The 13,193-nt window shown below is 43.4% G+C and overlaps 1 protein-coding gene across 1 annotated transcript; it reads right to left on the bottom strand.

The window, feature by feature from the left end:
• Positions 1 to 3,046: 3,046 nt before the first annotated feature.
• Positions 3,047 to 9,303, bottom strand: CUNH2orf16 (chromosome unknown C2orf16 homolog). The gene is given in 14 exon segments (XM_036175892.1): positions 3,047 to 3,178; positions 3,351 to 3,697; positions 3,700 to 3,840; positions 3,843 to 4,209; positions 4,211 to 4,519; positions 4,522 to 4,971; positions 5,114 to 5,411; positions 5,413 to 5,734; positions 5,737 to 5,863; positions 5,989 to 6,251; positions 6,340 to 6,350; positions 6,693 to 6,894; positions 6,897 to 7,305; positions 8,758 to 9,303. Coding segments are annotated over 14 exon segments (3,924 nt in total).
• Positions 9,304 to 13,193: the final 3,890 nt, after the last annotated feature.

Here is a 13,193-nt window from a genome sequence, read left to right as displayed (position 1 = left end):
CTCAGACAGGGCACCAGCGACAGACTAAAGGAATGATTCCACCCGAGTCCAACCTGGTGAATGAGTTTATTGGGCTTAGGAAGAGAGCAGAGGTGAAAGGTAATTTACAGGATGGCAAGTGACCCCCCCAAACAGCTACATCATTTCAGAATTCCACTCCATTATGGATGAAGAATTCACAGGAGCTGTGTTCTCCCCTTACAGTTAACCCAGTTTGTATAGACTCTAGCATGGTCCATGATCACATGAGGGCAAAGCAGGAGAAAGGACTTCTGCAATTCCAGGTGAGGGTTCTATGACCCTCCCCTCCGTCGTCCTCCTGGGGAGTCATAGGTAGCTCCATGACCATTACCACAGACCTTGCTATTGCTATATTCTGCTCATGTATCTTAATCTGGAACAAATCTACAGCCTCTGGCTTGTTTGTCATGGCGGCGGCTGGCAGTGTCTCTCTTTCTCAGCCTTCCACATCCCAGAATTCTTCTCTCCCCTTGTCCCACCTATACTTCCTTCCTTGCTACTGGCCAATCAGTGTTTTATTAACCAATCAGATCAACACATTTGACATACAGAACATCCCACAGCACACTAGCTACAGATGGCTACTGAAATTTAAGTCAATTTAAATTAAATAAAATTTATAATTCGGTTTTTCAGTTGCACTAGCCACATATCTCAAGTGCCCCAAAACCATACCTGGCTGGTGGCTGTGATGCTCCGAAGTGCAGACACAGAACATCGTTATCAGCACCGTCTACACAATTTCAGAAATGTCCCCAGAAAACCTCACTGACTTTGTAGCTTCCACGATCATGGTGCTCCTCTGTGGCTTAAGGGCTGTGGGTCCTGGGGTCTAGCAAATCACAAGCACATGAGTGAGTGCCAGGGACCTTTGAACCTCATCCATAAAGAGATGACTCCCCCTTGTGCTTAGACGGGAAGCTCTGGCGGGCAACTACTTCAAATGGGAGGAAGGTGGGTGACACTTCTTAGGAAACATGTGCCATCTTATTTTTCTACAGTGTGGAGGCTGGCTGACAATACTGGAGCTTCCATCTTTGCCCATTCTCAATGCCCTATCCTAGAGGAAGGATAGAAAGAGGAGACAGGGAAAAAATAGTGAGACCAAAATGCCTCCATCTCAGAAATACGGCCTAAGCTTTCTCCATTTTAGGTATAGGCCTTGAGTTACTGGAACCAGTTGACCCAGATTCCAGGAATTAGAAAGTGCAAATTGCAGAGTCACAAGGTATTCATCCGGTGATGACTGTTTAATCACGGAAGGTTCCAACTCTGGTTTCCAGAGTAACAGTTTGACCACAGAAATGTCCCCACCTGAGGGCAGCCAATGAGAAATGGTGATGGGCAACCTCCCCCTTAGAAGATTAAGCCATGATTTCAAGAAAGTCCCTAGAAGCGAGCCAATCAGAATTGTACCTGACTAGCACCCCTAACTGATGTAACCTTGTGTTTTTTGCCTTTAAAAACTGAGCTTGCAGAAGGGCAGGCACTTCCTCCAGTCTCCACTGTGTTGGATGGCTTGACAGGGTCCCTTCCTAGGCTTGTATTGCTCCCCAATAAAGTCTTGCTTTTGCATTCCTGTATGCTTGTCTTTGGTGGTCTCTCTGGGGGTTGTGATCTGGGCAAAAAAATAAATAAAAATAAAAGGAATGGGAGGAACTGGGGATGCTGAAGGAATATAAATGAATTACAATCAGTCAAGGAACTGAGTCTGAGGGTATGGGGAACAGACAAAATAAAAATGGGAAAGAAAAGCAGGGAAAGTTATTCTGATATATAGAAGGGTGGGGCCTACAATGGGCTCTGAAAACATCAACTCTGAGTACAGGACAAAAGCAAGGGCCCTTGTGTTCTCGGCTCGATAGTTCTATCTCTAAAGTATAATGGTCATACCAAGAAACTCACGACGGTGACTGCACCCAGTCTGGAAGACATAACTCCCCCTCCACACCTAACAATTTCACCCAAGGGCTCCAGCCAGACCAACGCCACTTCTGCTCTCCTCAACTCCCCGAGAAGTGGACTCCTAGGCCACTAGCCATGTCCCAAACATCTACTGCAACCTAGCAGCTTTCCCAGGGGGCTGTGGCTGGAGGAAGTCACCTGACTTTATCTTAAATTACAGACCCATTCTCACTCTCCTCCCATACAGCTCTTTCACTGCTGAGGCTGCAGGCAGTGGCTGAGCAGGAAGGGGCAGCAGCTAGGTGAAGATTTGCAGGCTATTATTAAAAGAGGCAGGTCTCTCCTTATCTACTAACTTCATGTCTCCAAACTTGTCCAGCTTTTGGATTTTTTGGTGTGGTTCCTAGCAGGCATAAGTCCCTAGGAGTTTGTAAGTCTTGAAATCTTTATAGACAAGCTATGTCTTCCAAAAGAACTATCTCTTTTCCTGCCAGAGGGACTGAAAGGGGTTCTCTCAGAGGTAAGACTACCACGGCTCCTTTCTGAAGGACTGCCCCAATTCCTCTGGATGGAACTGAGATGGCTCCTTTTTGAGGGACTGTGTTGGCTCCTCCCAGAAAAACTGAGTCGAACCTTTCTGGAAGGACTTTGTCCTCTCCTCTCTCGAGGACTAAGAAACCTCCTTAAGGGTGTCTCCCAGGGATGGGTCAGCTCCTCCCTGAGGGGCTGAGACCTCTCCCCTTGAGGTTGGAACGGTTCATGTCAGAGTGACTTTGAAGGGTTCTCACAAAAGGACTACTATTCTGTCTTCGGGAGGGACTGCGCTGACTTCTCTCAGAGAGAGGTCTAAGGGTTCTGTCAGAGGGATGCTATGCCTTCTCTGTGAACTTCCATGAGTTGTCTCCCAAAGGATGTGACTGGTTCTTTCAAAAGGCTTATTATGAAGGGCCCTCTCCCGGAAGAAGCCAGGTTGTTCTTGTGTGTGTGTGTGTGTGTGTGTGTGTGTGTGTGTGTGTGTGTGTGTGTATATTTAAAGTGACTCTGCAGAATTCTCTTCAAAAGGTTGTCAGGTTCCACTCTCTCTTGGGCCTGAAATCTAGCTCCTACTTGAGAACAGTTCTTAAGACTCTGGACAGGAGATGTCATCACTGTGGTTTTTCTTTGCTCTGCTGTTGACATTTTGAACTATACTCAAAGGTTGGAAGATTGAAGTAACTTGGACAGTGTCATCTGTTTCTCCAATTGCAAAGGTCTGGGTTGGAGAGAGCTCACTTGTTTTGTGTTTGTCTACACTGGTCACCTGTTCCCTGCAATCTCTCCTCTTGCTTAGGCTTCAGCCTGTTGACCTTTGCTGGGCAACTGGTGGGCTGGCTCCTTTGCTATTTCCTGCTAGACAATAATCGTTGGCTTTTTGTTTGGGTTACAAGTATTTGCATGACTACAAAGTGCCTGGGCCTTGTCCTATCCTCAGGCTTCTGTCCAGTAAAAGCTACAATTCTATGTGCCATTTGGAATGCCTGCCTTAGGCACTGGAAAAGCAGCTGGATGAACTTGGGCTGGGAGGATTTCTTAGGTTGTCTCTTTGAAGAAACAGTGCTTGTTTGAGTGGTTTCAATACTCTTGCTTCTTGTTGGACACATCATTCTAAAAGGACTCTCTTCTGGGGTTCTACTATTTTTGTAGACCTTTGTGTTTTGTGTTTTAAGTTCCTTAATGGTTTTCTTCATTGGATATTTTAAACCAAAGGTCTTTTTGAGCCTTGATTTCACCATTTTTCATCCTGATTACTTTCAAAGCCACTCTCGGATACAGAGTGAAGCTGACATAATTCATGGTGTTCAGAATCTTTGGCATCTGTCTTGCTGACCACACCATGGCTGCCCCATTGCTTTTTTCTAATGTGCACTAGTACTTGGAAGATCGAGACTGGAAATCTTTTGGAGTAGTTGGACTCTTGGAAGCTGGAGGAAAGATTTTAGATTTCCTTTGTGATGGTAATGTAGTGCTCTTCCATGTATCTGCTCTTTTTCTTCCACAATGCTTAGAGACTTGAGGTCTTTTCCCAGTTCTCAATCTAAAACCAAGATGCCACCACATCTCACCCTGGCCATCAGGAATGTTTAAAAGGTGGAGCTATGTGTACACAAGAAGATATGGACCAAAAGCAGACTGTAACTTATGTCAGCAATTAAATCCTGAACATCGGCCACACTGCAGGCAGTTGGGATAATTCAGGATGAGACCTGATGAGAAACGTGGAGGGATATTGTGGGGTACTTGACACTCTTAAGAGTTTTGATGCTATTTTTAGCTGTAGACCTTTTAGCAGGTGGAGCTGTTCTGAGATATCCATCCTGGCGTGGGAAAGACAACTTGCCTTGAGCAAGTGGTGAGAGACAAAAGTCCTTGTCAGTGAATCACGCTGTGAGTTTTCTCTCTGATCCTTGGAAACAGGGTCTTCCCTATTGTAAAGTACCTTGAGAGAAGACTCTGGCTTCATTAAGGAAGGAAACTGGGGCCTTGTACATGAAGCAGACAGGTGTTGAGTGACTTCCTGGGATATATCACTGATTTCTGAGGTTGTTTTTTTTTTTTTATTCCTGATCTAGTACCAGAGGATTATTGTATTATGGAAGATGTGGATCCATGTGTCCACATCTTTAAGGGCATACTTTTCTTGTGACCATGTCATAAAATAAGTCTCTGAATATAGTTTTTGACCACTGAGGTCTGTGAAATCGTCCTAGGACCCATCTCTAGTAGGCTCTGGGAAAATGCCATCAGTTCAGCTGGAACCCCAAATAAATTCTGAATAAATTGACAGATATCCATCGTGACTCCTTCTGTTAAAAATGGCTCCGAAGAAATCTTCCTTTCCATAGTAGTTCCCTGAATATTTCCCAGCATCAGCATATTGGAGAGATATTTCCTAGGGAGTCGCTGCCTACAGACATGACTTTCCCAGACATTCTGTTGTCTCCCAGGAAAGATCGGATAGAATTTCTTTGAGACCCTAATCCTGCCTGAAACTCTGAGGGTAGTAATCTCAGTAGACACAGAGAATAGATCTGGAATGAATTCCCAAATTCCTCCGTTTCTTTTTGGTTGCTTCCTTGGATAGGACATCCACTTCCCAGATGTCAGGATATAGGAGTCCCACAGTGTTCCCAATATCAAAGGGAAGTACCAAGGGAAGGGCTGATGAACGGAACATAATAGTGTCTGTATAGGACTCTGTAGAGGGTAAAATACCAACAGCAAAGTTCTTCACCAAGGCTCTTGATACCTCCGGCATTCCAGAACCCTGAAGGGGTCCTAACTCAGTTATTTTGACAGAACTTGAAATAAATGGGATTGAAGGGCTCTGTATGAACCTAGAGAAGTAATTCTGTGCTTGTGACTTTTCCGATGTTATCATGTCTGAGTCTCTATCATCACACACCCATCTTTGATTCAAATCTTCAATTTCCATTACTTTAGGAGATTATTTTGATCCCTAGAGATTTTTCAGCCTGAAGCCTTTGCTCTTGAGTTTCCTTAAGTGGAGATGTTTGCTGTAAAATTAATTCTGCAAAATTCTCTTGAATTGGAGTTTGTTCTGTAGGTTTTAGCATGTCTTGAAGATGTGGTCTTGGGAGTAAATTCAAACCATTCTTTAGTTTTATTTTAATGCTAGGTTTTGTGGCAACTCCTATTGGTTCTATAGCCTGGGGATTTGGTCCTGGAGCCAGATCTTCAGATTTTACCATCAGAAGCAGTGGTATGGGAACTAATATAGTCTTTATAACTTGAAAGCCCAGCAACTCTATGTTTCTAAAACTTAATGTGTTCACACTGTGATTAATTTCTTAGACTGCACATTTTTTAGCCAAAGACTTGAAGCAAATTCTGCCAATATTACTCCATGCAGTTTGGGAGTCAAATCAGCATGTTTGTCCTTTGAGAGGTTGGCTTCGGTATCACCATAAAGTATAATTTGAAGTGGCAGTCCCAAGATAACTTCCACAGATTTGGAAACACTGAGGAGATCAGCCATGTCTTTGTGGATTCTGTCTGACTGACCATTACAAAGTTTATAATTTCATCTAGTGATTTTATTGGAGTTATGTTTGAAGTTCCCATGCTTACATCCTGGGGCTTTGTTAGCCTACCTGCTACCTCCCCTGGCTGCCATGACTCAAAAGTGAGCTCCTCAGAGTCTATATCTCCCACAACTTAACTGGCTTGCTGGATTAACAACTCTAAGGATTCTTCTATTTTCAGCCATGGCTTTGAGGTCAAACTTACAGACTCAGGAATCTGAGGTCCCTGTCCTGGGGTTATCCCTGAAACAGAATCTGGAACATGATAGGATGGGCTTGGTGGCCATGCTAGAGATTGTTGTTCCCTTTGAGATCTTTTCTCAGAGCTCACCACACCAGGTCCTAAGTCACGAGGCCATAGTCTTAGAGATTTTTCAACACGTCCAGTCTATTTACTGGCTTTGAAGTCACGCTAAGAAATTCTTTCCCTGGTCTTACCTCACAAGTTAGCATCCTTACTTCTGCAACATGATTCTTGAGGTCAAGTACAGTCTATTAGATTCTGTGGCTTGTTCTGTTGGCAACTCCTTGTAATCTTTAAATTAAGGCCACAAACAAGAAAGCAACTCCAGAGTTTCTGGGCTCTGGAAGCTTTTCTGTGGGGTTAGTTCTGAGGACTTCAAATCCGGATCACCTAGTGTTTGAGTCAGATCAACAGATTCTGGTTCTTGAAGATTGAGCTACTGAGGCCTCACTAATGATTCTATGACTTTATCTGTTGGTTTGGGGGTCAACCTCATAGATTTCTCTATTGTTTCTAGGCTTTTATGTCTCAACCCTTTTGTCATTTCTGAAGATCCCGCATCTTGACGATCTGGTAGTGAAATGAAATCCACCAATTTAGAGAATTGGCGCCTCATCTTCTCAGTATAGTCTGCCAACTGGTACCTGGTCTATATATCACTTGAGAGGATTCTATGATTTGATCTCGTGTTTGGGGATTTTGGTTCTCAGATGTCACATTTTGAAGGAATGGTCTTGGTGATAACCCCACCGAGGTTCCAGTTTGTGGCAGAGACACTGATGACAATGTTACATGTTTTACACTTTGTCACTATGACTCTGAAGAAAATTCTGTCAATTTCATACACTGTTGCTATGATTCTGGAATCAAATTTGAAAATTTGACACTAGTCAGTGCTGGTCCTGCTAAGAATTCCCCGGTGGACTCTGCTGTTGGTACCATTAGTTTGTCATTTAGAGGAAACTGTTGGCGACCCAGGCTTGGCTGTTGGGAGCCCAGCCTCAGTGGCACAGGCTTTACATCTTGAAAACATGGCTCTGGTGCAAAGCAAGACTTAGCACATTGAGAACAGTGGCAAGGAGTGAACTCTAGAGAATTCACACTTTGAGTGGGTGACCCTGGCTTCAACTTCACAGATGTAACTATTTCAAAACAAGGTTCAGGTGAAAATTCCTCACTTCTTAAAGTCCTGCAGACTGCAGCCAGGTGTCAGTATCACAGAATTTGTAAAACAAGGCAATGGCTGTTTGCTCATGTCTGGGGATATTCTATCTTCAGGCAGTAGGGTTGGTGAAACTCCCACAGATATCACATCATTTCTTGTTGGCCTCAAAGAAAACATTGGTTGTGTGGTTTGCTGCTACATCCAAAGTTGGTTCTTCAAAAATGGGATCTCTTGAAACTCCGCCCCTACCTTTAAGAGTGATGACATCACATCTTGAATAGATGGTCCACAGTTCAACAGAATAGATTTTGGACAATGAGATTCTGATCCAGGCATCAACTCAAAGGACTTTAAGTTTTACAACTATGGCCCTGAACTAAGCTTCACTAGATTTATGCATTGTAATTTTAATCCTATATTCAATTCAGAAAAATTCACACGTTGTACCTGTGGCCCAGGGTTGTACTCTATAGGTGCTACATCTATAATATTTGACTCTGGATTAATTCAAACTTCAGACCTTGCACATGTTGTCCTTGGTTAACTATTATAGGCATCTCTCTTAGAATTCCTGTCTCTGGGTTCAACTCAGAAAACTCCATACCTTGAAGTTTCAGAGCTTGTAAATGAGGCCCAGGGCTGTATATTGCAGAATTTACAGACTGTGACTCTTGTCTTTGAGTACAGGCAGAAGAATCCACATTTTGCAAATGTGTTTTGGTACTGCACCAAACAGAATTTACACACATAATTTGTGGTGCTGGAAATGTTCTATGATTCATATCAAGAAGTGGCTGAAGACTATACCTCTTAGAATGTTCACACTGAGGGTTTTGGCCTGGAGTTGGTGCGGAAGGAATCACACCTTGCAATTGTGATTTAGGATTGCATCCAGTAGTATCTACACACTGAATGTGTGGTCCTAGAATTGATGCCCATTGATTCACACCTTGCATATGTGCTTCAGGATGGCACTTAGTGGAATTGACACACTGAGGACTTGGCCCTGGAGAGCATATAGAAGAATTCACACACTGAGTACTTGGTCTTAGGTTGGATACAGAACAATTCACACTCTGAAGACTTGGCCCTGGGGTGCATGAAGAAGAATTCACACACTGAGTACTTGGTCTTAGAGTGGATACAGAACAATTCACACACTGAAGACTTGGCCCTGGGGTACATACAGAAGAATTCACACATTGAGGACTTGGTCCCAAGAAACATACAGAAGAATTTACACTCCGAGGACTTGGACACATTTTGTGTTCTGGTATTGGATGCCATAACATTTTTACAAAATTCTGTGGCCCTGCACTCAGGTCACAGAATGCCCTAACTTGCAGTCTAGGCTTATGCTTGAATTCCAGAGATGGCTCATCTGGCAGCTTGGTTTCTGTGCACCCCTCGCAAGGTTTTATCTCTTGCAACTGTGGCCCAGGGTTGAACTCTAAAGACTGAGGACTTGTTCCCAGGCCCAACTCAGAGGACATCACATCTTGCAACTGTTGCTCTGAATTGAATTCCATAGATTCCAGGTCTTGAAGCTTTGTACATAATTCTGATGACTTGATTTGTTGCAAATGTGGTTCCTGTTTGAAAGCTATCTGTTTTATTTTTTGAAGTAGTTGCTTTTGATTTAACTTATGAGACTTCCGATATTGCTTCTGGTTTCTGGCATTGAATTCAGAAGGCACCAGGCTATAAACCTTTGAGTCCGAGGCCTGCTTAGAGAATCCCACAAACTGTGATTCAGCACTATGATTGATCCCTGTATCCTTCATTGTCTGGACATATGTGGGCTCAGACTTCACACCTTTCAACTTTGATCCACAGTTGACCAACTCAGGTTTCATACCTTGAAGATGTAATTCTGATGTTAACATAGTTAATTTCCTGTCCTGTGAATGAGCGGTTTCCAACCTCAAAGGTTCCCTGTCAAGTGCCTTACTGAATATCCATTTTAAAGATTTTACATCTTGCCACAGGGGCTGATCTACAAAGCCCATGGGTTTCTCTTTTTGAAGTCTGTCTCTGAAATCACTTCCAAAGACTTCATACCCTGTGAGCATAGGCCAGGACTGACCTCCATAGATCTTCCATATTGAAGCTTTGTCCCCAGAATTGACTTAGAATATTTCTTATCCTACAACTGAGGGTCTGAGTTTAACTTCCTAGAGTCCCCATTTGGGGGCTTGGACTCCACTGTCACACCTTGTAACTTTGGACCTTTATTAAACTCTACAGACTCCTTATCTAGTAGCCTTTGCCCTTGAGCCAACTCAGACGGCTTTTTATTTTGTGTCTGTGGTCCAGAATTGAGGTCCACTGCTTTTACACCTTGGGATTTTATCTGTGTTACCACCTCAGAAGATTTTATACTTGTAACATGTTGTCCCATAGAGTTTACACCTTGAAATTTCATACCCATGATCAGCTCAGGATATTTCAAATCTTGTAAAGGGGGGGGCCTGAGACCAGCTCTACAGATTTTGTACCTAAGAACATCTTCCTCGGGGTGAAATCATGTTTCTTACATTGTAACTTTGAACTAGGTTTGATTTCTAAGGATTTCATACCATGAGACCTCTTCCCTGCAATGACTTCAGATGTCAAACCTTGTTAAGTGTGGTCCAAGACCAAAGTAGACAGACATGACATCATGGACCTTTACACCCAGGATTGTCCTTGACGATTTTAGATCTTGTAACTGCGGGCCTGATTCCCAGTCTACCATTTCCATTCCTTGAGGCTTTGTCCTCAGAAATGAGTTAGATTTTATACCTTGCCACTGCGGCCCATGTTTACAGCCCAGTTTGACATGTCGAGTTTTGGTACCTGTTGCAAACACAATAAGTGGTTGACCTTTCAACAACTGTCTCCATCACCTTTGGAGACCAAGCCCCTGTGTCCACTACTCTATCAAGGACTAAGAGACCTCCTAGAGGGACTCAGAGGGTGTCTCCTAGGACTAGATTGGCTCCTCCTTAAGGGACTGCGAACTCTCTCCTTAAAGCGACTCTAATGGCTCCAGTGCGAAACTTTGAAGGGTTCTCACAGAGGGACTACTATCCTGTCTCTGGGAGGGACTGCGCTGACTCCTCTCAGAGAGATGTCTAAGGGTTCTGCCAGAGGGGCTGCTATGCCTTCTCTGAGATGGACTGTGGTATCTCCTCTCAGTAAGACTGACCAGAGTTCTCTCCCAAAGTATGTGATTGGTCCTTTCAAAAGGCTTATGGTTAGGCTGTGTGTGTCTCTTTAAAGTGACTCCTCAGGGATCTCTTCAAATGGGAGTCAGGTTCCATTCTCTTGGGCCTGAAATTTGGCTCCTGCTTGAGAACAGGTCTTAGACTCCAGACAGGGGATTTCATCACCATAGTTTATCTCTGCTCTATCAGTGACATTTTGAACTATGATTGAAGAAACTTGGATAGTGGCATCTGTCTCAGAAGCCGTGGTCTCCAATTGCAAAGGTCTGGGTTGGAGAGAGCTCACTTGTTTTGGCTGTTGAGTTTGTCTACATTGGTCATAAGTTCCTTGCAATCTGTCCTCTTGATTAAGGTTCAGACTTGCTGACCTTTGCTGGGCAACTGGTGTGCTGGCTCCTTTGCTTTCTCCTGGTAAATAAAATAATTCTTGGCTTTTGGTTTGGGGTGCAAGTATTTGGTTGACTACAAATTGCCTCGCTTTGTCCTGTCCTCAGGCTTCTGTCCACTATAAGCCACAATTCTTTGTGCTATTTGGAATGTCTGCCTTAGGCCCTGGAAAAGCAGCTGGCAGAACTTGGGCTGGGAGGATTTCTTAGTTTGTGTCTTCGAAGAAACAGTGCTTGTTTGAACAGTTTCAACAATCTTCCTTCTTGATGGACACATAATTCTAAAAGGATTCTCTTCTTTGCAGAGCTTTGTGTTTTAAGTTCCTCCTGGTTTCCTTCTTAGAATATTTATAGCCAAAGGTGTTTTTGAGGCTTGATTTAGCCCATTTTTCATCCTGATTACTTTCAAAGCCAGCATCTGATACAGAGTGAGCTGACAAAATTCTGTCTTGCTGACCACACAAAGGCTGCCACATTGCTTTTTTCTAATGTCACAAACTATACAGACATCATGGACCTTTATACCCATGACTGTCCTTAAAGATTTCAGATCTTGTAACTGGGGGCCTGATTCCCAATCTTCCATTTCCATTTCTTGAGGCTTTGTCCTCAGAAATATGTTAGATTTTATACCTTGCCCCTGTGGCCCAGGTTACAGCCTAGTTTGACAGGTCGAGTTTTGGTACCTGTTTCAAATTCAATAAATCGTTTACCTTTCAACTGTGAGCTGGGACTTAACTTAGTACATTTCATATTTTGGGGACTCTGTTTCAGGTGTCAAGCCAGAACATTTTGCATGTGGCCCAGTGCTGTTATCAGATTTCATACCTTGAGGCTTTGTCTGAAGTGCCAACTCAGAAGATTTTCCACATTTCAACTCTACATTGTTTTGAGATTGTGGCCTTTGGCTTATTGCTCCTTATTTCACTTGTGAGAACTGTGACTCTTGTTAAAACAATGAAGTTGTCACAGTTCAAGGCTGTGTTCCTGGGGATGACCCTATATTATTGATCTTTGACCTTAAGGTCGGGTCACATGCTTTCATATTTCTAAACTGTTGCTCAGATTTAAAATCAATAGTTTTGGACCTATAAGACTGATGTTCCTGAGTTGACCCTGAAGGTTGTTTACCTTGTGACTTCGGCCTCATAGTCAACTCACCAGATGTCTTCACATCTAGTTGTACTGAAGGTTTTAACTCTTTAGTTGTGACATCTTGAGGTAGTAACCTAAGATTCAGTGTATATTTCTTAACTTGATAGTCAGACAGTGGTATCCAAAGAACAGATTTTGTGTTTTCAAGCTGTGGTCCCTGATGTAATCCCACAATTTTCACACACTGAGACTGTAGCTCTGAGGTTGTTGTGATGATGTTTTCCCCTTCTTGAAGCTCTGGTCCTGGGGACAACTCAGTGGTCTTCACACACTGTGCCTGTGGCCCAAGGTTAAAATCCACAGATTTTTTTCCCTTGAGGTTTTGGCCCTAGAGCCATCTCTGATGTCTTCACACCTCCCAGCTGTGTGGATGGTTGGCATTCTGTAAAGTTGACACCTGGACATGGTGACCCACTGTTTACTCGTAAAAATGTGGAGCTGATCAGCTTTGAACCCGTGAGGCTGCGGCTCTGAAGTTAAGTTAAAAGTTTTTGTTTTCTGCAGCCCTAGTGCTAACAGAGAGGTTTTTACTTGCTGTAACTGTGACTCAAGATGAAACTCTCTGAATTTTTCTCCATGAATTTTTGACCTGAACGTCAATTGAGATGATCTCACACCTCTCTGTTGTGTAGACGGCTTCAATTCTGTAGGGCTGGCACTTTGAGACAGTAACCTAAATTTTGAACCTATACATTTCTCCCTTTGAAACTCAGATACTGGTATCCACTGAACAGATTTTGTACTTGCTCTTTGTGGTTCTGTATTTTGAGCCATAGTTCTCCCATCCTGAAATTGGCGGCTCTAACATTGGCTCCAAGGCTTTCACTTGGTGCACCTGTGATTCTGGAGTCACCGGACAAGGTTTCATACTTGGCACCTGGGGCCCATATTGGACCTCTGGAGGTTTTCCATTATGAACAACTGGTTCAGGAGCCAATTCAAATGAGGGTGTATCTTTACATTGTACTTTAGAGATGAGCTCTATGGGTTTTCTACCTGCAGGTTTGGGTTCTTGATCTTACCCCA

This window comes from Onychomys torridus, unplaced genomic scaffold (genome assembly GCF_903995425.1).
Source record: "Onychomys torridus unplaced genomic scaffold, mOncTor1.1, whole genome shotgun sequence".
NCBI lineage: Eukaryota > Metazoa > Chordata > Mammalia > Rodentia > Cricetidae > Onychomys > Onychomys torridus.
The sequence above is the reverse complement of the archived record's forward strand: the minus strand, read 5'-3'. Positions and strand labels throughout refer to the sequence as shown.